General features: G+C 41.3%; 1 protein-coding gene across 1 annotated transcript in view; it reads right to left on the bottom strand.

The window, feature by feature from the left end:
- Positions 1 to 455: 455 nt before the first annotated feature.
- rapgef5a (Rap guanine nucleotide exchange factor (GEF) 5a) overlaps positions 456 to 25,670 on the bottom strand; it is a 52,931-nt gene continuing 27,716 nt past the window's right edge. Inside the window, exons 10-26 of the mRNA XM_084380254.1 lie at positions 17,414 to 17,559; positions 16,340 to 16,440; positions 11,915 to 11,993; positions 11,688 to 11,832; positions 9,986 to 10,077; positions 9,851 to 9,881; positions 9,391 to 9,469; positions 8,978 to 9,127; positions 8,051 to 8,148; positions 7,143 to 7,265; positions 6,282 to 6,460; positions 6,092 to 6,182; positions 5,959 to 6,009; positions 5,729 to 5,816; positions 5,571 to 5,635; positions 4,544 to 4,598; positions 456 to 4,199 (exon numbers count right to left, since the gene is read on the bottom strand). Coding sequence (XP_084236380.1) covers positions 4,081 to 4,199; positions 4,544 to 4,598; positions 5,571 to 5,635; positions 5,729 to 5,816; positions 5,959 to 6,009; positions 6,092 to 6,182; positions 6,282 to 6,460; positions 7,143 to 7,265; positions 8,051 to 8,148; positions 8,978 to 9,127; positions 9,391 to 9,469; positions 9,851 to 9,881; positions 9,986 to 10,077; positions 11,688 to 11,832; positions 11,915 to 11,993; positions 16,340 to 16,440; positions 17,414 to 17,559 — 1,692 coding nt within the window. The 3' untranslated portion in view covers positions 456 to 4,080. The remainder of the gene's footprint in view (positions 4,200 to 4,543; positions 4,599 to 5,570; positions 5,636 to 5,728; positions 5,817 to 5,958; positions 6,010 to 6,091; positions 6,183 to 6,281; positions 6,461 to 7,142; positions 7,266 to 8,050; positions 8,149 to 8,977; positions 9,128 to 9,390; positions 9,470 to 9,850; positions 9,882 to 9,985; positions 10,078 to 11,687; positions 11,833 to 11,914; positions 11,994 to 16,339; positions 16,441 to 17,413; positions 17,560 to 25,670) is intronic.

Below are 25,670 nucleotides of genomic sequence, written 5' to 3'. Positions count from 1 at the left end.
GATACAGGCATATCTACTTCTCATACCTACTCCACAGAAGGAACCTTTCAGTCCAATGTGCCCTTCATCCTTTGGACCACCTCACTAAGATCACTGGGTGAGTAATTTATCAGAAGCTGCCATAGATCCATGAAGATGTTGTCACTTCTTTTATTTTTTCATACAAAAAACATAAATTACTCTTGATATCACTGCGTCACAATCATTCCTGTTGGTTTTTTATGGATTCAATTGTACACATTTCTTTGTGGAGGAAACAAGGACGCAGCTTCGATTTATGTGAGTCCTAGGTTCCTTCTTCAGGTGTCCTGGGTCTTAAAGCTGCAATATGTTAGAAGAGAAAATGTGTTTCTTTACAGCACCCAGAACCAGACCAAACAAGAGGAGGAACAACAACAGCATGATGGTGTCAGAGTCTCTGTTAAAGAAATAAAGACCACGAGCTCAGCCGGAGATGTCACATAAAACCTATAATTTATTCATTTCAGTCATATTTTGACATAGTAAAACGCAGCTTTAGAAAAGACATGTGGCTTCAGCTGTCAGGAGGTTGAGGGGTCACGAGGGGAGACGTATTGCTTTGTGGTTGACTATCTTTTTTTTGTTTCATTTACAACTGATAAATAATAACATACCAAACATGGGCATATATTTACACATCAACAATATTACAATAGTACAAAGCCTTCAACGTGTCCTCTCTTGCATTGTGAACTTTGTGTCTTTTATTTTAACATGCAAACAGGTTTTAAACAACAATGCTTTAAAAAAACGTAACTTTACACGGTCATGACGACAGCCAATAAAACACTAAGTACACCTTCCTGTTGGTTTCCTGTCCCTCACAGCAGAGGAAAGACACCAGACGCGTCACACCGACTTGCTCTTCTGCTGCCCTCAAGTGGCCACAAAACGTAACAACAAGTACTTTTACATTCCAGCATCGCAGCTTCAAACCAAAAACATGTTTCTTTCTCAAGAATGCACTTCCATATTGTTGAACCTCTGAACATGGCACATGAACCTCTGTCACCTCAAAAATACATAAATAAACAATATATTACAATAAATAACTAGTATAGCACAATTATTCTGCTCTTTGAACACAATGAGCAGAGGTGTGTTTGTGCATGTGTGCATCATGTACAGGTTAATAGTAAAAATGACCACAAGGCCTTTCTATGACGCTGAATATGAACAGACCATGGCTCTGATTTATCAGCTCAAAGAATCACTGGTTTCACTAAAAGCATCTTTAAAGCAAGAATGTGTAACTTTAACGGTGTTCCTCTTGCAAATCAAACGCTGAACTTGAAAACCAATAAAACATACGTTGCTCAATTCAGCACACTCAGTTTTGCTGCTACAGTCTGGTATGACTAGTAGCGCATGATGGCTAATGATAGCTCATTTTAGCAACAATGTTCACAAACTTTAGGTAAATATAGCTGTATAACAGTTTGCAGTGACTTTATGACTCTTTCACCTGCATAACTGCATTTAGCTAGTGTTAAGCTAAATGCTATGACAATTTGCAGACTCTGTGACTCTTTTCAACCTCTGTTACTGTAACAGTAGCTTAGCTTCATATCAAAATGCTAACTTAGTGTTTAGCTTAATGCTAGTGTCTGCAAATTTCAGGTAAATATAGCTACACAATTTTTCTGACGTTTTGACTCTTCTCCACTAGTGTTACTGTTACGGTAGCTTAGCATTTTGGCTAAATGCTAAACATTATTTTGACATTTAGCAATATCCCATAACTCTTAAGAACCGGCAGTGGCTGTCATTAAGCAAAAGCTATATTATTTCTTTAAATGGGAAATCCACTTTATGATCTTCATAATTGAAATTGTACTACTTAAATGGCTAAAATAAGCTTTCAATAGGAAATAATCTGTTTTGGTGATAATAGAGTCCACACTACTGGCTCCACATTCAGCGTCAGAGCATCTACAGGAAGTGTTGGTGACAACAACAGCTTAGAGTTTTTAATAACAGACGATGTCCAAGCTGCTCACAACACACGTACTATGTTTAAAAGTGAGTCTTCACCTTGAGATCATCTTTGATTTTTATTTTGTAATGAACCTAAGATGTTTTAAACGCGTATGATTCATTAAGATCTGCAGGAGAAAGCAGCTCTGTGCTCTGAAAGGCTTCGCGTTGAAATGATGATGTGACAAACATTACTGTATTGCACTTTACCCCCCAGTGTTTTCTAACTATCCAAACAATGCAGGACATGCATCGCTACATAACATTTAGGAATCTTGCCTTTAGATGTTTCCTCCTACTCAGCAGAAATGTACCACTGAAGTGACTGGCTGTGCATGAACAGATACAGGGCGAGGACAAAATAACACAAACACATCTCAGGTCTGCCAGATGTGAAGACTGCTCGTGGTTCAATCGCGCATTTCTTGCCCTAAATTTGTAAATATCGTCACCCATTAGGTATAATTTCTGAATGATTTCCCTCATCACATGCTGCATTTCTTTCCTGAGGACTACAGACTGATGCGGAGTGATCATTTTATTAACAAGTCAGGCTTGTCCCTCAGTGATTTGAATAGCAAATAGGTGTTTTTCATAGGACGATGTCAGAATATGAGGATTTATTTGGTTCAAAGGATCATTTTCCCAGTAGTTGGAGAGCCAAAATAATGAAAACCAATGCTAGAATGATAACCAGAGAGTCTCAGCATAACAGAGGAAGCTTTTGGCCTTGTGCTTCTATTATTCTGTCCATACCCTGTGTTTATTTTTCAGGCAGTTTACCCAGGACCTCTGAATAATCTGTTCAGTCAGTAAAAATGAGTCATCAATGTCATAATGAATGAACATGATTTTGTTGAATAAAACTATTTCTTAACAAAGGTCTGACTTGCTCTGTTAATATAACTCAAGGATAAAAAAAAAAGAAAAGAAAGAAAAAAAGCTCTATGATGGGGCTGTGTTTCCATAGCGACCCAGCTTGAGTGGGATACCATCATGCACCTTGAAATCAGTCATCATAATGTCAGAAAGCATCTCTGCGAGGGCTCAGATCTGCCACTCTAGGGCTAATTCAAGGAAATCTAAAAGACACTGAATCCTAAACAAACCACGGTCTCTGTAGTACGTCTGTGCTGCAGGACTCGATGTGACATTTGGCACTGAAAAATGTATAGGTCCATATTATATACAATGTAAAATTAGCATTATCTATACACACAAAAACATCATAGAGAGGAGTGCATGAGGAGTGTTTGGCTAAAAGTCAACCAGGACTCTAAAATGCTAAGTAGAAACGATAACCGTGTGTTTGAACTCACGGGGCACGTTCAGGAGAGCTTTAGTGTTTTTAAACGTCACAGTCAGTCAATACTCACAATGCTTCCTTCACATGCCTGATAAAACACGCTGTGAAAAAGGTGTATATATGTTTCAATGTTGTACTGCATTAGCACTCTACCACATAATAACCAAAAGAAAGCTCCACACATTAACACCTAAATAACCATGGCGTGTATCCGGGATCATCACGAGGCAGGTGTGTGATATGCAGACGAAATCACGTGAGTCCATCCACCGAGCAGATTGTGGCCAGATAAACAAATTAACTCCTGCACAGACGGTTTGCATTTGCATTTGCAACTGAAATGATGAAGAGGCTATCAAGTCCTTGTTGACCTCTGAGGCGGGCGACGACACTTTGACAAAAAATCTAAAAAAGGAAACATTCCACCTGCTGAACAGGCTCATAAATAACCAAAAGCTCATCACAGGAACAAAAATACAAGGGCATATTCAGTCCACTAGATACTGTACAAACTAATTACAGCCTTCTCTTGTCTGTCTCAGTTTGGCAAATCTTCATGTGCAGAATCTCTTCCTATAGACAGTTCACAGAGTGTGCACGGACTCCTTTTTGTCAGAACCCATGGCACGTTTTAGTCCACTTGGCACCTCTGCTGGTACTGTGATTTTGTTGCAGTGGATGTGTGAGTGTGTGACATTTCTCTGCACCGAAAGCGTCCGCCATGTCTCACATACTCCAGTGAGGTTGCGTCTATGAGGGTGCGTGTGCGCGTGTGTTTAAGCGCGTGGCTCCAGTTTGTGTGACAGTTCGAAAAGCGTCTGCTGATTGTCGATAATGTGCAGGTAGTGAACGCTCGCCCTCACCTCCGCACTGTCGACCCCGATTACCTCGTTGCCTGAGAGACGGACAAAAAACATGCACATTAGTCAGCCAGAAGAGCTTTCTGTACACACGTTTGATATAAACACAGACGGTATTATGGCCATATAAAGAGAGTCAAAGACTGTCTGGAAATGGTTGCTTGGAAACTGTGAGAGAAAACTGTGTGGGAGAGACAAGAGACTCAGGTACGGCTGCAGTACACTGACTGAGCAGCAGGTGGCGGTAGATTCCTCACAATGAGTGGATCCTGAAGCTATTCACAGTTTGTCACAAGAGGAGAGACAACAAGCCTGGAGAGCCTCTGTAACTAACCCCATGTAACTGCAACTCAGTTCACGCAGGAGGGAAAAGACTCACCTGGCTGGTCGCTTTGGCAGTGGCGAATCATTCTCACGGTGTCTGCGATCATATGCTGTTGATTTAAGAGAAGACATGTTGTGTCACTGCCAACACTAACATAAACATTGAGCATAACATTTTTTAAAAAGTGTTTTTTTTATGTGTTTTGTGTTAAAAGCTTTCCAGAAAACTCAAGGACACCTTACAAGACCAAGTTAAAAACAAACTGGAATAATCGCGTTGTGGGTTTTTGGGTTCATTCACCCAAAAACTATGTCAAATTGTCTTGTAATTATTGTCTGAATTCTTGAGTTGTATCCAGAAATGTGTTTTGTGACGGTCACAGTGAACGCAGAGTCACGGTGCATTCTTAAGATATCGCATTCACAAGAAAGGGAAGGACGGACGGACAACCTGAAAACATGTATACCTGAAATCAGTATCGTCAAAATCAGTCAGACTTTAGCTGTTTGAAAAGGTGTGTTTTGAGACGGGATTTGATGGTTGAGAGAGAGTCTTTCCCTGGCTTTTTCAATGCAGACTCTATCCGGTAAAATGTGTGCCCAACTTGAGATTGTCAAACAAACATCAGCTGCTGTCTGAGTTTTTCCTGTCCTCACACACCAGCACCTGATTGTTTGTCTCTTCTTTTCCCTTGTAGAAACTCAAGATTTTCTTCTCTTTTTTTTGCCGACATGCTGCTTTGATTTATTACTGTGAAACAAACGTACGATTGGAGCAGCTGTGGCTCAGTAGGTAGAGCTGGCTGTCCGCTAATCGCAGGGTTGGCAGTTGGATCCCCAGCTCCTCCTGTCCACATGTGGAAGTGTCCTTGGGCAAGAAACCAAACCCCAAATTGCTTCCGCTGGTTAGGCCAGCACCTTGTAAGGTGGCTTGCTGTCATAGGTGTATGGGCTGAGGTGAATGAGAGGCGACTTATAAAGAAATTTGGAAGAGTGCTATATAAATGACTGCATTTATATCCTGTCTACCGTTTATGCCATGATGTAGTAACCACATGACTTTACAGACTGACTCAACTCACCAGCTTCTCAAAGTTGACCAGGTTGTCATGGAAGGTCTTATTTCCCTCGTGGATAAAGGTGATGTCTAAGAGAAGAAGAGTGTATTAGGGGTTCATTCACCAAAAACTATAAAGTGCATACACGTGTGTGCCTTTGTGTGAGTGAGAAGCGGTGATACCTTTCAGGAGAAGAGGCATGAAAGGGATCTTGGGAGGTTTCATCCTCTTGAAGGCTTCCCTATAGGCTTTGTGGTTCAAAGATGGATCCTGAGGAAAGATGGTGGAGCGATGGAGAAAGAGAGTGGAAGGAGAGGATTGGAAAAGGAGATCCAACATTTGATTATCGCATCAAAAGAGGAATATATTTCAAGCTCTGCTTCTAACTCTCAGTCTGTTGAGTGAGTTTTACCGTGATGAGCTCCAACTCTGAGAAAAGCTTCTTGAACTTCCCCGGACATTTCTGAAAGGAAGTTATTAGGTCAGAATTTCATCATAAAACACATTTGTGTTAATACACAAGAAGCAACAACATACACACTTACCTCCCAGGTTTGGTTGAGACGGCTGACAGCTGCTGTGTTGAGACCCATGATGATGGCAAATGCAGAGTTCAAATTTCTTTGTGCTTTACAACTACAAACACACGAAAATGTTTTTTAAAAATGACATTATGCATGGAAATCTTGATACATGCACTTTTATTTGTGCGTATTTCTGAGTGTGTGTTCTTACTGAGCAGCGATCTTGATGAACTTCTTGAGCAGCTGCACTCTCTTGTTGAGCGATACACACATGAGCACCTCGGACATGACCCACTGCTGGACCTCGTTGCAGCGTTGGAGCAGAACTGAGAGCGCCGCCGTGTGGGCCGTGCCAGGAGCACGGCTGAGGGTGTAGTACACCAGCTCTTGCTGCATGTGGAGGGAGGGAGGACTCATTCGCCATGGATATCGCCATATTTTTTTATGGATTATTTGATGAAGCATTTAGTCTATAGACCACATTCATACAGCAGCTTTTTCTTCTTTTTCTCGATTAATGGATAATCCAGAGGGACATCCGTCGAGTTAAAACATTTGATCACTTATTTGCTACTGTTTTGATCAGATAGCTACTGATCTGTCAGATTCCCTTCATTTATATGATCTACACACTGGAATACAACATTTGAGCGAGTGGAAAATGGTCGCTGTGTGAATATGGTCGGTAAAACAGATTTTCAGAATCCAAGGCGACATCTTAATAAATGGATTTACCATCATAGAAAACAGAGAAAGGCAGCAAATGCTCACATTTGAGAATGGTAATCAAGGACAGAACATTGTGAAGACTTAAAGATACAAAAACATCCACAGCCTGTGATTCTTCATCTTTCCTTTGTTTTTTCACAAACATTCAGCTCTTCCTGACAGACACTCAGCTGCAGGAAGACTTTCTGTACTCATGATCCAGCAAGTCTTGTAGAGCATTTGCATCTTTAATGCTTATGTTCTGCCAATCTCCGTCATGAATATGAATTTATTATAAGCTACATGCCCACACCACATGCATATATATGTGTGTGTGTGTGAGTGTGTGAGAGAGAGTATATACCTCATGGATGGATTTGAAGAGGCTCCAGTCCAGGTGTGTGAGAGCAGCTGCCACATCCCAGGTGTTAATGCCCAAGAGTCGCACTGGCCTCCTGCTTAGCTCAGCACTGTCTGTTAAAGGAGGCTGCACACACAAAAGTAAAGTTAGCACAAGGAAAGACAATGTGTACACAAAAATACAGAACATACTGTGCATACACACAGGTACTGTCTATCCACAGAAACGGGGCCATCTCTAAACAATAGTTACAACATCTCACCTGGATAATAACTACAGAACAATGAGGGGGATTCAAACAACACACCATTCAAAGAAACAATATAGCACAGAGCCATTAGAGCAAGTTCCTCCAGCCTACATGCAGGCAGGAGTGAAAGCTGAGAGAGGAGCGGTGACTCTTACAACACAATTGTTCTGTCCGACTCTGGTTACAGGTCATCATTGGAACAGTTGGTAAAATTCCCAATATTGTAAAATCATTCAAGGATTCAGTACTGAAGCTCCACTGTGGGAAAACACTTTGTCCTGATACAGCACTTTCCAGTCCTGCTGTCAGGGTTGGGCAACAACAAAGTAATTGTGGTTCACACCTTTTCTCTCTATTGAGTCAGACTTCATAACAATCACCTGGCCTGAGTCTTTCCGGCTTGCTTATAACGCATGACTCATCATAACTCTGTGTAAATACATCAGTTGGAGAATTAGATTATTCATGTTCATGCCTGATTTAACCAGAAGATGATACAGAGGCTACCGACAATATCAGAGACAGCAAATGCCAAAATGATCACATCTGTAAGAGGTTGTGAAAGCTGCAAACTGCATCTTTAGCCTCCATCAAAGCTGGAAAAATTGCAAAGCTTCAGTGTTAAGGACAGAGGCACACACAGAGCAGTGCGTTTACATACCAAGATCTCAGTAAGATCCCTGCGACAGGCCATGAGCTTTCCCTGTGGGGTCAGAGACTCGGAGTACACACAGTCACTGGGCTGTAACACCCTCCGCTCTGCAGAGACAAATACAGAACAGAAGAAGGAGAGAGATTATGATGATAACTGGAGCTAACAAGATAGAACAGAGATCTGCAACCAGGTGTACTTGTACTTCTGCAGTTGCCAAAGGGTCCATGGAAGCATTGTGGAGTAGTTTATTTATTCATCTAGCCTCAGAAAACAGTAATTACAATTTGATTTGAGCATATTGAGTCAGCTGTAACACTTGAACACTTGTTGTGATTCAGAATGAATTAAAAATGCTATAGCTTAGCATGAAGTCTAAATAGTTCACTCGGTAATGGATAAAAGATTCAAATAGATAAAAGTAACAAACGGTTAGCCAAACGTATTGAACAAACAGCTGAAACAGTGATAGCCGGGAGTCTTAAAGAAACATTGTAAATAGTGAGGTAAGCTAAAAGTAATAGATAAACAGTTTAGATAGTTAACGTTAGCTAAAACTATTGAATAGAAAGTTTAAATATCTAACATTAGTGGGATGCATGGAATAAATGGTTGCAATAGATAAATGGTTAAATTCAGTAAAAGTAAACAATATAGATGGGTCAAAGATCCAGTTTCTTGTTTCTGACAGTCAAAGGTACAAAGCAAACTTGGCCTGACAGACCTGAACATTGACTATTCAACTGTATTCAAATATTTTATTAATATTTTATTAATATTGACTTAACTGCTATAAAACATGGAGTCTATAATCCATTCACAAGAACATATTTGGTTGCGAGGTGCTGAGGAGAAGGCTTTCAAGAGCGTATTTAATACTTACATTATGTGTTGACTATGTAATGTGCATTTCTGCCTGTGTTTGTGTGTGTTTACCTCCAGTTTGCGACACCACAGCGAGCACCATGTCTTCCTCTGATCTGTCCATCTTCTGACCCACAATCCTCAGCAGCTCATGGGCCTCCATCGAGGGGTGTGTGTGGACGCTCAGGTAGGAATCAGCGCTCACGTACACACAACAAATAACTGGAAGATATCATAGACGAGTAATGGCTTAAAATATTGTAAAATCATATGAAGCAGATGCAGAAACAACTGAAGTATTTACAGAGAGACTTGAGTTAATTTTTGTCAAGTGCTCAAGCAGAAAAAAAAATGAACTAGCTGTATTTATGCAATTTGAGTGTGCAAAACTCACAGACTGTCATTATGCATAATTGTGTACAGTCCTGGGCAGTGTGTTTTGTGTTGTGTATATGTGTGTGCATGTGTCTGTGTCTGTTACTCACCCTCTCTGGTCTCAGTTGGTGGACTTCTGAGTTGCAAACAGTTTTCCTTCAAACTCAGCTGCTGATGCACTTGTTTACTCTGACAGAGAGAGCACAAGAATCATTGTGATGTTTTAAAACTGTATTTATACTTCACTGAATATAGTGATGCACTGATAACATGTGCAGCATCAGCGCCTATACAGCTCAGAATATGTGATGTATAGTTTACTGTGTGATTGAATGCAATTATTTTACTTTTTCCCATAATCGTCTCAATTTATGGTATTCTGTTGTCTTTAATGGCTAGTCTAAGTGCAGGAATTGCAGGATTGGTTTTGAAGAAACTATATCCCTGCACCTCTAATATTTACCAAATTATATCTCTATTCATAAGTCGTAAAATACAGCTGACAGTGTCAAACAGCATGGATGTAGTAAGTATTCCCTCTCATCTACTATCGCCCTCTCAATGACTTACCTTTTGGTTTGGAGGGCAGTCGTCCACAGTGCTACAAGATATAAAGAAGCACAACAGAGTCACAAAGAGAATATCTGGCTATTAGTCATTTTAGTCATATTTAATAGTCCTTTGGCAGAGACAAAACACACTTACTGTCTGCGACGAAGGAGTTTCTGGAACTCCTTCAGGTCTTTCTCCAGAGTGGGGAACTCGTACAGATCTTCTAAAACACACCTGTACAGGGTCTGATAGAGAGGGAAAGAGAGAAGAAAACCAAAATCCATGTTATTACACCGATTCGTGTTGATCAATGATAAGAAAAGGTGGTAACTGGCTGTAGGAGTATCTTTTAAATGCCTTAATCCTTGGTCTTTGGATGTAATTAGACTTTGGCTCCGGCATCCACCAGACGAAGTCTATAACCTTCATTCTTTACTGGCTCCACATAAACAGATGTCTGATAAGCTGCCTGTTATATTAACAATCAACAAACCTCTGTAGGACAGCATATAGCAAATGTTAACATATCAGAATTATAGAAATGCTTCTGGCCCATTTCAAATGTGTTATGATGACGGAGGTTGACGGAAGCTGGAACTTCAGACACCGTTAATAAATGCTACCTACCATAAATACTGTTGTTTATTAGTGAAACAAGACACGAAGGAAGTGTGTGCTGCTCAGCGTCGTGGCGTGTCAATGACGCTGCGTGGGTCGATTACATTAAAGAAACATCAGACAAATTCTGTTCCCTCTACTTAAATGGGCGACTAGGCACACTTTGTAGTGTCTGTGTGTGTGCATGGCAGAGAATTAGTAAGTAGCATGAAAGCTCAGGAGGCAGTAACAGTAACAACGTACACACACACAAGCACGAACACACATAACTCCACACACCTGCTTATCGCTGTCATTGACCCGCCGTAGCCTCCCACCCCAATTCCCCTCTCATTCCTCTGTTACTAGGCAACTATCACCTGGGTTACGCACCCCGTATGAGATTATACCCATGCCAACCCTCGCACTTTGGTTTCCATGGCAATGCGGCACCGAGCGATGGAGCCGTCAGGTTACGGAGGGACAAGTGATTGGCGAGTGTGTGGTTGTTGTTTGTGAGCGTGTAATCGTGTGTGTGTTTCTCTTTCTTTCGGCATCACAGGGACTCAAATCCAATTCAGACGACAATATGAGAGGAAAAAGCAGGAACGCAGTGGATACATGAAGCATTTGTTGTGAGAAATTTGATAATAATGTGACAAGAGGAATCTGCATGTGTGTGTTTTCAATGCTGGTGATGTCCTGTGGAGAAACTGTATCTTATACATACGATAAAGTGGTTGAATACTTCATTTCTTGCTCATTTTATCTGTTATTTAATATCATTGGTGTGAATAATTCTCCTGGTTGTCTTGTCTTCGTCTCAGAGAGAAAAACATACAGCCTCATATTATGATTCCAACCATCATTCCTCATATGATGCACCGTGAAAGTGCCTGTATTTTTCTCTTTCTTATCAGCTTGCTTTGTCAGAAGGAGGAGATAAAAACATCAACAAGGTTCCCCCTGTGGGAAAAAGCTGAAAAACAGTTCAACAAAAAGATCAGGGACGACACACACACACACACACACACACACACACACACAGCTCTTTCCAAGTTGATGTCTTGTCACGCAGACTTTGAAAAAGGACAAACCCCATTTTAGAACAAGATATATGAAGATGAATGAGACGTCTTATGATCAGTGATACGTGTGAAAGGACACCAGCGGATCAGACTCATTAAATTACTGAAACAGAACAGAGAGTGTCAGATGAATTTAAAAAAAAACTGATGTGGTGACAAAGGTGTTGTACCTTCATGAAGCTCCTGACGTGCTCCTCTTCCTTGAGGAAGTCCTTGTAGAGTCTGCTCCAGTGGGACACCAGCTGCAGTACCTTACGCTTCCTGAAGAGGGCGTCTTTGCCCTCCTCCTGGCCCCTGCAGCGAGTGCTGCTATAAGTGAGGGCAGTCAAGGAGACAATGGCAACAGTATGTACGTGTGTGTGTGTGATTATGTGTGTGTGTTTGGCAGTAAGGATATTGTCCCAGCAGAGCCTGACAGAGGTCATTGGTGGACATGAACACCAGGTAGGTCAAGAGGAAGTCATCCAGCAGCATTTCTGAAACACAGGAAACACATCATCAGTCACTTCCAAGGCCTTCACTGGGAAAGTGGTCCATGTGAAGTTTGCCACTTATTTGAATAAAGAAATAAGATGTGAAAAGTATCTTTACATTACAAATAGACTTTAAACCCTTAACTGGGGAAATCCTTCCCATGGTTCCCATTTAATTGACCCTGAGTAGCTTTAAAGTAGTTATCACCAATGATTTCACATCAGTAATGGATCAAATATGAAAGGGGCTGCTATTAGTGGTGGACCTGCAGTCGTATCACCAACTCTGCAAACCTCTTCAGCTTCACAGAGCTTTATAGCGTCTTTGACCTCATTGTTTTGTTTTTCCAGCCCACAACTTTAATGTTTTGGTTCACTCTCATGGCATAATTTTTTGGCTGTTTTCAATGAAAAAGGTCTACGAGTCAGATGTTTGCCTCAGGAGTTGGTGGAGACCAAAACAGAGTAAAAAGAAAACCTCTTGATGTGTAAATATGCAACTCTTGCTAACATGTTCACCATATCAACTAAAAAGGTGATAATGTGACTTTTATGGCTGCATCATTCCATCAAATAAAAACATTTTCCATGTCTTGTGCGCAATTTTATGCACAGCGCAAGATATTAAAAGTTACTTGTTTATGTTGCCAGCCCGTGTCAATCACATCTTTTCCAACTGATGAAGCAGTTTGTATTTTTAGGTTAAGATTTGAAAGCAAGATTAAAGACAACATTTACAAATCTTAAAAGGGTTCAGGTTTTTCTGTCTACTTCAAAAACTAAATTTCATCAGAGTAGAGCAGGCTAATGTGCAAGTGAGACAGCAAGAGTGTGAGTCTGCATGTGTGTGTGACTCAGCAGGTGTTCAATGGGTAACAACCGAATATAAACAGCCTTCGTGGCAGATGGGTAATGAGCCACTGTTGGTGGTGCGAGGGAGCTGTGGTGTGTGTGTGTGTGTGTGTGTGTGTGTGTGTGTGTTGTCAAACTCTTTCTCTGAGAAAATGTGTGACCCAAATATGGCTCTGTCGGGCAGAGAGCAACGAAATCAATTATAGAAGACTGAGCAGAGGCCGCGGCGTTAATATTTGATCAACCGTCTTCTCTTTAGAAATAAAAACACAACTTTTCCTGAGAAATATTTTTAGAAAGGTCTGACTGAGCCTATCCCTTTTCCAAAACCCAGTTGACAAACTTTCATTTTCTGTCTTTTTTAATCTCATTCTTGACCAGCTATCTGTCTTCTCATTCCCTCTCTCCCTCCAGTCCAAACTGTACTCGTCCGCCCCGCTCTCTACACCCCCCGTTTTTCATTTTCTCCTTCTCGGCGGTTACATTTCCTCCTACGCTTGCCCTCTCTCAGCTCTCTGTGATGATAAATATCCATTTTCATCTTCAACATATGCCCTCTGCGTTCGCCCGCCGGCGTGCACAAAGTCAAACACATACACTCATAGACACAGCAACACACACCCAAACGCACACGCGCAGCACCCTGATGAATAACTCATTCAGTTCTGACCTTGGGGAGTTTATCTCTTGTGGGACAGACAGGAAAAAGAGAGAAAATGTGTGTGTGCTGAACTAATCGCGATAATCTGCTGCTGTGTTTTTTGTTGTCTGTGTGTGTGTATGTGTGTTTTTGTGTGTACATGAGGAGGAGGTGGTTGGGGTAATCGCTCACTCTCTGTGGAAGCGTGTTCAAGCCTGTTCAACATGCTGCATGGCTAAGCCCGCTAAAACAGCACACTGATGCTCAGCACCACCCCAGAGGGCCTCCACACACACACACACACACACACACACACACACACACAGACACACACGTTCACCCTCATGCTTATTCAACGCACATAGACTGAAAGATGCACGCACACAGATACAGAGACAAAGACAGCCAAACATGCACACACACTCTTGATCTACATCCCTGCCTCTGCCTCTCCCTCTGCACCCACAAAAAACATAAAATCAACCCGAGCCTTGGAGAAAAAAAAGTGCCTTTTTCCTTTTGAGTGAATAAATATCAGGCGGTCTTCCTCCACAAAGACCATCTCAGTTCCCTCTCTCTCTCTCTCCTACATTCATCTCTCTCGCTCTTTCTTCACTTGCTTCCTGCAATTCAGTGAGATGGCTCCCTGTGGACTGCTGGGAACTGGTGGTGCTGAGGAGCTGATACATAAAGACTCCTTGTCTTAAGGCAGCACAAACAGGCAAGAGCAGGTCTTATTAGATACAGGTCGAGACCCGGATTTCTTATAAAAGTATTATTTTATTGGGCCGAGGCTCCGTGGTGACAGTGCTATTCAATCTAAGAAGTGAAGTGCGGATCCATTAACTAGGACAAGAATGTAGTTGCTGTTTCTTAACTTCATTTTTCTTTTTAACAGCAGGGCTGCAGCGAATGATTATTTCACTGCTGATTAATATGGAGATCATTTTGTCCCAAAGCCCAAGATGATGTCCTCAAATGTGTTGTTCGATCACAGCCCAAAGATGTTCAGTCTACTGTCAGGATGAATAAAGAAACCAGAAAATATTCACATTTAAGAAGCTGGGATCAGCTGATTTTTTTTTTCTTCTTGAAAACATTACTTAAACTGATTAAGTACCTAAATTGTTGGTGACAAATTTAATAGTTGACAACTAATCAATTAATTATTGCAGCTCTATTTATCAGTGCAGGAATGATTATTTTACTTTACCACAAAGTGAAGGATGAAAACCTAAACCCACTACATAAAGTGATACCAAAATACTGCATAATCTTTGAAATAGACTATAAAGGTCATACTGATTACATTTTTATGTCAACAAATATGTTTTTTTAATTAATACATCTACAGAGCTTGTAGAAAGGTGCAGAATAGAGGTATTGCTTTTCCTTTAAAACATTACTATGATTGTAAATTATTAATAAAAAATTTTTTTGTAAATTACTGTCTATGTAAGTATTCTGACAGCTGGTTCCAGCTTCTAATAAAGTTTGTCAGCCAATCATATAACGTTGTTGGTATCACATGGTATCTGTGTTTCATCAGCGATCAAGAGTCTTGGTAGTTGCCAGTTTGTGAAAATGGCTGATTTCTACAGTATGAGCCCAGCATACCCCACTGTTAGCTAGCCGGCGCTAACGATTGGTCTACGTGTTCTCAAGCTAGCGTTAGCAATGACTTGCAGGTGGCAGATGATTCGAAGAACGGTGTTGTTATTAAGTGAATGCAGCTGTAGAGGGGAGATGGAGTGTGGCTGAATGTGATCAATAACATCTCTAAACTGAAATGTAATATCTGTTTTCTCTTTCCTGTAATATTCTCGTTTCAGCTTGCTACGTAGTCACGTTCATGTACGTTGCGCCTGCATACATCATCCATGATTACTTAGGAGCTAAACAAGATGGCAAGAAAAAAATCAAAGGTTCAAAAACACTACCAACAGGAACCAACTTTCACTCCTTTCTATAATCTTACATACTAACCTATTAACTGATTACGTGTCCTAATAGTCAAAACAAATGAAAATGAAAGTAACCACGAACCCTACTCTCAATATGAACTCTGTGCTAACTGCACAGCTATTACAACAAATACCAAAACATTTCCAGAGGTAAAACAGGATCGTAGTACTGTAAGTACAGCGATGTCAAGTAACCCAGCTGTAAGGTACACCCGAGGATTGGAAAATGAGATATGACAATTAACAAACCACTGAAGTAGTTTGCAGCAGAAATGCCTGTAACACCCCGAAGGTGTCATTTCACAAACTCATTAGAGCATTTAACCTCCTGAATGTTCCTCATATTTACAGGCAGTGACATGGCTGAGTGAGAGCACACAAGCACCTGGATTTGGTGTGAAGCGATGACTGACTCAGGCAGACACACACACACACACACACACACACACACACACACACACACACACACACACACACAGACAGACATTAGATGGAGGGGGAGGGCATACCTCCAGGGTTTTAACCCACTTCAGGGAAAATGAAAGAGACAGAGAAAAGGTCCAGGCTGGGCTTTGTTGGAACTTGTTGTGTGGCGCAGAAAATGAAATTCCTCTAAATGAGAGGGTGGGAAGTCTCTTAGTTTTAAATGCACCTTTAACCAAACAGCAGAGACAAACATCTCAGCTGCTTTATTTATATAACAAATTATAATTTTGTATTTTTAATTTTTGTATTACTCTGATTCTTTCTACCTATACGTTTCCATCTTTTTATGGGGATACAGCTAAATGGTGTGTATGGAGGCCCTCTCAGATGTGTCCTCTTCACGACAATGTTTATGAAATATGCATTCACCTGCGTGCGCGCGCGTGTGTGTGTGTCCACAAACTTACCGCTCTCCCGGCTCTCTGGCGCCCCTCTTTGGTCGTCCAACCGCAGGTCACTTAGCAGGTGCTCCAAGATCTTGAGCGGCGTCCCGGACACCACCACATACCTGTAAGACGAAGAGTCACAACAATCTTCTTCACTAGAGACCGCGCACCAATTACGACCACTTCCATTCCTCCATCCTCCCTCCCTCTCTTCTTCCACATCGTCATCATCGATGTAGCGAAAATTGGGAACGTCAAATGTACAGATTTCTGAACTGCCATCATCTTCATCCTGATCTGTGTCCTCCTCATCCTCATCATCTATGTCCTCCTCTGCCTCTGCAAGTGTAGCTACTTCGGTGGTCATCTTCATATCTGAACACTTCCAGAGGAGCAGGCCTCATCTGAAGCTTTGCGTACCCAGGAAGGGCTCTATCCTGTGGGCTAAACTGCCTCGCCTTAGGCCCCCGTCAGCTAAGAGCTCCAGAGATTAAAACCCTCTCTCTGACAGCTCCTACAGTAGCCCTCAGAGGGAACTGATTGCTAGTGAAGATGCTGAGCACTGTATACACACACACATACACACACCCACTTAACCTGCCTGTCACTGACACTCCCTGCATTGTGCCTTAGGTCTTGGCACACACTGGCTTGAATACACACAAACGCAGACACTGCACAAAGGAAACTGACTTTGAGGAATTGCACTTGTACACGCATGCACACACACCACACACACACACAAACACCACACACACACGCACACACACACACATGATCCCAAACCATACACTGACTTGCAGAAAGAAGTAAACCAGTCTTGGTGTCATCTTTGTTTCCCTTTCAGCTGAAAACAAAAAAGCCATTCTCTTCTTCCCGCTCTGTGCCAGAAGCTAAAGCATACATTATCTTAGACACACACAAACACACAGTTGACAGCACTACTGTTACTTTGCATGTACGTGCAAGAGTGTGTTGCAATTTGAGTTCCCAAAGTAAAAAAAACTGAAAAAGAGAGGGAGGAGTACTATGATTATGTTTTGTGTTGCCACTGTTGGTTTGCAGGGCTCTCATTATGTAGGAGGAGGGACTGACCTCTTGTCGCAATCCTCCTCTCTGGACCCGCCCCCTGACGATGTGGGTGAGGGCCGGTCAGATGGCGACGTCACTGATGATGTCACTCTCTGCAACACCAATACGTCCCGTCCTCTCTCCTTTAGACAAACTCTCCCCACGGCCTCCTGAGAGAAAGAGAAGAGAAGGGGGGGAACGTCAGGGGGACAGCATGTCACAAAGTGAAGCAAGGACAAAACTGAAGGGAGTCGATTTTATTGGAGTGAAGAGGTAGGACAGGGACAGGGGAATAAAAGTATGATGCATCAATGTGATGTGTGTCCAGACTGTACAAACCCAGTCAGCTTTCATCTAAGTTTACACACAAGAAAGTGAACAAAATACCTGACCGACACATCGATTAATCAAGCTGAGTCTATATTAGATTTTATCACTGTAAAAACTCAAAATCTTACCCAGTTCATTGATCTAATTTCTAATCAAATATCTTATCAAACACTATCACCCAGAGTGTCACATTTCAGTGAGATATAGGGACTTTTTGTTTTGACAATTCTCACAAGCAAGAAGCTTCTCTTAATCATTGTGTTTTATCACCAGTGGCATTTTTTTCCAGCTCATTACAAGATAGGTTTCTGTGCATCTGACATCCGATCATTTACAAGAAACGTCAAAGTTATGTCCACTAAAAGTGAGACTTCTCCTTGAACAAATCTTGTGTTTCTAGTTACATAATGGGTCTTATTTTATCTTACATTACAAAAGGTCTATCTCTGTAGGAACTGTTTCTGAACTGTTGTGTCTGCCATCTGAGGAGATATACAGGACTCGTTCCAAAACCTTTGGTACGTATGAGTCATTCACACACCAAAGCATGTACATATAGTGCTGAAATTACGTTTGTGTATGTTTTATGTGTAAATGTGAAAGTGTTATGATGCTGCCCATATACCTGATGGAGGCCAGACAGACAAAAACGTTGTAATCAAGTAAATATCTCAGCAGTAAGACTTTTCATAGTGATCAAATCTGTCATTATAAATCGTTGCCAGATTTCTGAACTCTCAAAAGTTATTGTTGAGCTATAAAGTACAGTATGAGACCTTTTAATGTAAGATTAAAATGTTTGTCCTACATATAGGCCAATGCAGCACGCACACTCGCTCACCAGTCCATCAAAGGGAAGTATTGCATTTCCTGTCTTCAGAAGAAATGGCGTTGTGTAATAAATAACAATAGGATAAACCAGGAATGCGGGCTGGCACTTGAAATGAGCCGCTGCTCCAAAGAAATAAACAGCAACTCGATCTGTGACTGCGATACGTACAAGCACACACCTGCCGAGACAGCGCAGCGGCGACAGAGCTCCAGATGGAAGAAGGAGCACAATAAGAAACAGCCCGGGGAGAGGAGGGGAAAAGGAGAGGAGCGAGGAGATCAAAGGCAGAGAACAGGAGGAGCGATAAAGGAGCGATAAAGCAGCGACGTCTCTCCTCCAGCTGCTTGCTGCAGTCTCTGTCGCAGCCGAGGGGATTGAGCTCCAATCACAACTGACACAGAGCGCTCTCGACGCCGGGCTGTCTTTCTCTTGCAGCGTTTCCACGCAGATACAGAACATGTAGGACTGCACACATGAACATCTATATGCCACAATTATTTAATATCACAGTGATGATAGTTCTTGTTTTGTCCTAAGGCTCATACAAAGGGCCAACATGCAAAAAATTAAGTCAATAAACAGACTGAAACACACACACACACACACACATTCTGATCTCTATGACCATTTGCTGAAAGTTGAGTTGTCTGATTCGAAGAGACAGCAGGTGAGGTCTGACTATGCCCTGGATACTCTGTGCGGGTGTGTGTGTGTTGACATTTCCTGATGACTCATATTCTACTGGAGTATTAAACAGATGTTCAGCACACTGAGATCACCGGATCCTCGCCCTCAGGTGTGATGCTGTGTGTGTGTGTGTGTGTGTGTGTGTGTGTGTGTGTGTGTCTGTGTGTGTGCGTGCGTCAAACATCGGTTTAAATGCAATATGATTTAAATGTTGCATTGTTTTATTACTATTCTGCCAAACCATTCGGGCTCATTGACCTTACTTAACAAGTTGTACTTCTACAGCATCTGAAATAAAGTACTTGAAACTTTTAAAAGACAGTTCAACCCAGAACCAAAAATACATGCGTAAATATACTAGAGGCAAGCTAACTAAGCTAGCTAATCACACAGCTCAACTGAGGAGGACGGCATTCAGTTTGGCATCAGAGCACGAGCCTCTTGATTGACAGATACACGCTTCCTTCTGTGTGGTGATACAATTGGCAGGTGTAATTCAGTAGAGAAATAATACATTGAAGTCACGCCTCTAAACTCTAAGTGAGATGTCACTGAAGCTACTTCAAAGAACAGGAATAAACAATAATAATAAAAACAATAACAATTTATAAATACATCGGGAGTCAGTCACTTGTGAACTTGTGGATTTAAATTGCACATAATAGGAGCTATAGTGTTTGGACCTTTTTCCAAATTGAATATATTGTAATTTGGCAGAGAGAAAATAGTTCCTACATGCAACAACTCGCGCCAAGGTCAGTTATATTATGATGGTTCCACGTAACATCACGATTTCTGGAAAGAGACTGATGATGCTGATGATATAACACTTGCAACTGCAGCACAGAATATTCTTATTTTTTCTAACACCTTATAATGAGTCATTGTAGGGGCGTTCAGGTAGATCATAGGTTAAAAAAGAAAGAACACTCGCCCACGACAGCACAGACTCTGTTTGATTCCAAGTAGCAGAGCCTGCATCTTGGCTGAGCGATCAAAAAAAACAAAAACAACACACAACTGGAGGTGTTTGACGCAGCACAATGTCTTGGTCAGGACTCGATTAAATAACTTAAACTACAATTTTTAAAAATCTTCGTAATTATCAATTCAGTCCTACCATCCAGCCATCTTTAACTTAAGACAAATTAATGACATGACACTAGGTAAAAGCGCAAAATAATCCAGTAGATACACAAACTGTAAAAATCAATACATAATGTGCGGCACACAAACGACTGCAAGGTTTTCAAACTGAAACTACCTGTGGACAATGTGCATTGTGTAACTGCGTAAGCACAACTGCCATCTCATTATGTAACTGTAGCTGAAAGTATGTCCACAACGATGATTGAGACCGAAATGCCTACGGCTGATAAATAAGGCGGTGATGTTAAAAGATCTGACACCGCATGCCATTAATTACAATTTTAGGCCGGCATCCAGACCGCACCCAGCGGCGCAGATGTGATACGAAGATAAAACTTTTAGTGGCTAAGTGGTCTGAAGGGGACGTGCAATTAGACTCCTTCATCCATGGTTCAAATATGAACCAGGATGCTTTATCACAAGTCTCCCTCTTAATCTCTTCTGACCTTTCCTGTCTCCCCACACCATCAACTCTCCCAGAAATACTGCAAAAAAAGAGAAAGAGGAAGATTATGTAAGCCATTATACAGTAACTACTATAAAAATAAAAGGAGAAGAAAATGTTGTGCCGTGTTCCTAATACAGAAGCAAACTGCTGATCCTTCCGATAACACGCTCGCACTCTTTACACAGACGCCAAGAAAAACAACTCCGAGCCAAGAGAGCGGAGAACACACACACACACACACACACACACGCACACACACACACGCACACACACACGCACACACACACACGCACACACACTCAAGATCAAAAGGCTTTCGGAAAAAACACCAACAACATCCGCACTGTGCATAATATAACTATATGTGCATCCACACGCAAAAATAATCTCTAAAACAGTTAAGTGCAAACAGCAGCTCTGAAGAGCAACGTTAATTTAGCCTGAGAAAGAATGCAAGTCATGCAGAGGAAAAACATACATAGCACAGAGTTGAACTCTGTGGAGAGGAGGGGGTCAGAGAGTTATGCAACACAGAAAGAGAGAGAAGAAGAAGAAGAAGAAGAAGAAGAAGAAGAAGAAGAAGAAGAAAAGAAAGCGAGAGGAAAGGCAACAGACCGGGACAGAGGGTGAGAGACGTGGAGGAGTGTGTGGGAAAATGAGAAATACGAGAAACAATGACTGAGAAGTTATGTCGATCCAACTGTCATAACTGTTTCAAACAAGCTTTTTTAATGTAAAGAGGCATTTCCATCAGCTGGAAATAAATAAATAAAGCTTTGAGAAAAATCTTGACAGAACTGATTAGTTTCTTTAGTTTCATCCAAAAACAGAAATATGTCAAGCCTTGGTTTAAAGGGGCACTATGTAGTTTTGGATAAAAAAAATTCAAACTCAGAATTTTAATATTTATAATATTAATGAAGTAATAACACAAACTCAGAAGTATTTATTTATTTTCCACAACTGAATAAACAAGCTGTTCTCAGAGGAAAATAAGGTCCCCAGAATGCTGTTTGCTTATATTTGGCGGACCCTGCCACCTTTCCAGCTTCAAAGTAAAAGAGTATGAAATTGTGTTGTCATTTAAGGTCAGCTTGTTTATTCAGTCATGAAAACAGAGAGTGTTTATTTAGCCAATCAGTCAATGATGAAGATTCTCTTCCGATTAAAATTTCTTCCCCAAAACTACATAGTGCACCTTTAAAGATAAAAACAAATGCATGAAATTGGAAATTATGCAATACACGGTCTAACAGTTAGAAAAAAGTTTCTCCTCCAAACTATTTTTTTGAGAAATTCAGATCAGCTGTGCAAACCTCCATAAGTCAGTCACAACTAACAGGTGCGTCAGTCCCTTTCCTTCCACTTCTTCCCATCCCTTCCTTCAATTCAACCATCTGTGCTTCCACCCTCCGCCTCCGCCTCCACCTCCACCTCCACCTCCACCTCCACCCTTCCCTCCTCACTGTCTCCTCTCGACACTTCTGGAAACACCTTTTCTGTTTCCTCTCCCTCAAGCCAAGTCTCTTTCTGTGTTTGAATGGTCAGACTTTATGCTCTAGAGGTTTGAGAACTGGGAAAAGAAGACCTTGAGCACTTGCTGTGGGCTGCAAGGGGTCATAAACTGTGCACACACACACACACGCGCATGCACACACACACCCGCAGACACACACACACTGAAAGAGTTCAGTGTGTGCTTAAGAAACAAGAAAAGAGTGCAAAACATCTTCAGCCTCTTACGACAAAAGCTCTTTTGGCCTCTCTCTGTCCCTGTCTCATTCAGTTTGTCGTCTGTCTGTCCTCTTTGCTTTCTCTCACACACACACACACACGCACACAAAAACACACACACACACACACACACACACAGGAACGGGAAGGGAACAGTGAGTGCTTCCTTTAGGCTCTCCATGAGGCCCACCTTTCCTCTGTCCGATCCCCGTCATACTGTGTGTGTGTGTGTGTGTGTGTGTGTGTGTGTGTGTGTGTGTGTGTGTGTGTGTGCGTGTGCGTGTGCGTGTGCGTGTGTGTTGATAGTGACCCAGCCATATCTGTGTTGTGATAGCCCCAGGCCTGATTCCTGGAAATAATGGATAAGAATATGAAAACACAATGCTTTTAAGCCAGCACACACACACACACACACACACACACACACACACACACACACACACACACACACACGCACTCACACTCCTAGTTTAACTAGAAAGCAACAAAAGCTGCCCAAAAAGCCTGGTGTGTGTATGTGTGTGTCATGTACATGGCGTGACCTTGGACAATCCCTCGTGCAGGTTGACCTCTGGTAAACTCTGATGGCTGAGGAGGACAAATGCAAGTCTGAGGTGACTGGAGGGCAGAGATGTACCCACGACACTCTACTGACACATGAGTTATGTATATCACTATGGAAACAGCCCACACCAGTTTGTCAAGAGCTTGTCTGTCACGGGGGAAAAAAAGGAAACTAGAAAAAAAAAATCACCATGACAACCCAGTAAAAGGAGAGAGGTCTTTGTGGTGAATCGAGCTGTTTGCTCGGTTTTTGGTTTCTGCCACATTTTGCTGGACAATGAGCTGGCTGAAAGTGATAATCAGACCTGTTACACATCTCTTTACACGTGTGGTGCTTCAGTCATGTGATCAACATGCGCTATCTACTGTACGTTAAAATGGTGCTTCATGAAACATGATTCAGAATTTGCAAATTATAACCCAGTCCTACATAACTAACATGTATCCTCATGGGCTGAATTAATCTTTTGTACAACACTTTGCTGATGTACATCTGCCAAGAATGATCCTCCTCTCTGTTACATAAGGATTTCATAGCATGCATAGCAGTGACAGTCATGAGCACTCACTTCCTGTTGATTTTGCCTCCTTACCTTTAATAACATCATGACATGAGTCTTAAATGTCACTGTCTTACATATCTTTCACACTTGTGTTCTAGTATATAGAGTCGCAAATATAGTATAATTCCTTTTTTAAGGGATTTTTTGGATCCTGACAAAGCCTTGAAGAGAAATGATAATTTGACAATTCCTGCATGAGTCACCAATACTTTTTTCATTCAAAAGATATAAGAAGCTTGATGTTAGTTTCTATTTTGTCTCACCTGAGAAGAGACACTTTCTGAGGATTAACACAGAGCGGGATCTTTGAACTACACGGCTGTTTCATCAGTATCCCTCTAACCTTAATTCATTAACACTGTTCCTAATGATTCTTTAATCTCTTTAAGTAGATTTTCGTTTCGAACATTGTCTCCTTACGCTACGATAACATCACATAGATTAATTTTATTCATGAGTCTTCTAAACTACATCATTTGTATTGTAGCAACTCACCTGACCAGTGTTTAGCCATGAACAACAAGTACATATCTTTGTGTCAGGTTCCCCTTTAATGATGGTTTCAGTTTCCAAACTGTTACACCTGTGCCTATGTTAATTTCACCGATCATTATTCTTCACTGCCACCTACACCGTGAGCTTGACGCAGGCTACACCTCAAGGACAAATATACAGACATAATTAATGACTCCTAGGACTGGGCAATATACACGACATAGTATGTAGTTACCATGATATGAGACTATATATCATCTTAGATTTTGGATAACGTTATATTGCCATATAGCATAAATGTCGTCTTTTCCTGGTTTTAAAGGCTGCATTAAATTAAGACATGTCATTTTCTGAACTCACCAGACTGTTCAACTTGTTCTAATATTTGTCTTTGCCCAATTAGCCATTATATCCACATTACTTGATCAGAAATCTTATAGTGTTAATCATTTGTGAAAGTAACAATAGACATCCGTACAATAACGCCTCTGTTTATTAGGTCAAAAGTATAGTGATATTTGATTTTGTCGCCCAGTCCTAACATTTAAGAAGTGCCTTTGAGGAGATATCAGAATATTGAAGTTCTGAAGTTCAGTTGTATGTCGCGATATGGTTCTGCAATTCAGAACAAAATAAACGTCATGATCTAGACTAGTATCTAAAGTTCTGTGAATCTGAAAAAGTCTTGGCTCTGCCTGTCTCTGTGAAATAAATGCCATTGATGAAAATGTATACAAAAAGAGAAAATTCAGATCTTTACTCAGTGACCATAATGGTTTTAACAGTGTTAAAAAGGGGCTTAGAAACCTTAAAATTAGAAATATTCATGCTTCAACAAAAAGTTTAAGAAGCTGTAGCTTAAATTAGTTTAAGAGGATTTGAAATGACATTTTATGAGTTTCTTATGAAATGTAACGTAACTTGGGTAACTTGTTTGATAAATGAAAATCTTCAGTATGTAGTGTGTGGAGAGAAGTCTAGTTGAAACCTATCTATACATCACTGCTTTAGAAGCACTACACTAATGTTTCTCTGTACTTCCATACAGTTATAAAACACAGTACGTCCTCACTTTTGTACATACTGATAGGAATGAAAGTGAAATCTTATACGCTCTGGAAAATCCCCAAGGCCGGGCTTCGGTCAATCTCACTGAGCTGATGAGATATGTGGTACATGTCAAAACACACGCAGCGTGATGTAGGGAGGAATCAGACAGCGTCCGCATCGTTTCCTGCCCTCAGGTGTACTGTAGAGCAGGATTATACAGTACAACGCTTCACTAACACCCCCCTCATTATGCGTACACACTGACTCACCCTGCCACAGCAGCAACAGTGCATGAACACACACACACACACACACATGATTATAAGCTCTAGTCAGCAGACACACACACTGTACTTGACAGACTGTAAAAAGAGTGTGAGATCACATTGCTTAAGCCATTATTAACACCCACATTAGACGAGCTAAAGA

This window comes from Pagrus pagrus (genome assembly GCF_965226575.1).
Source record: "Pagrus pagrus genome assembly, chromosome: 17".
NCBI classification, from domain to species: domain Eukaryota; kingdom Metazoa; phylum Chordata; class Actinopteri; order Spariformes; family Sparidae; genus Pagrus; species Pagrus pagrus.
The sequence above is the reverse complement of the archived record's forward strand: the minus strand, read 5'-3'. Positions and strand labels throughout refer to the sequence as shown.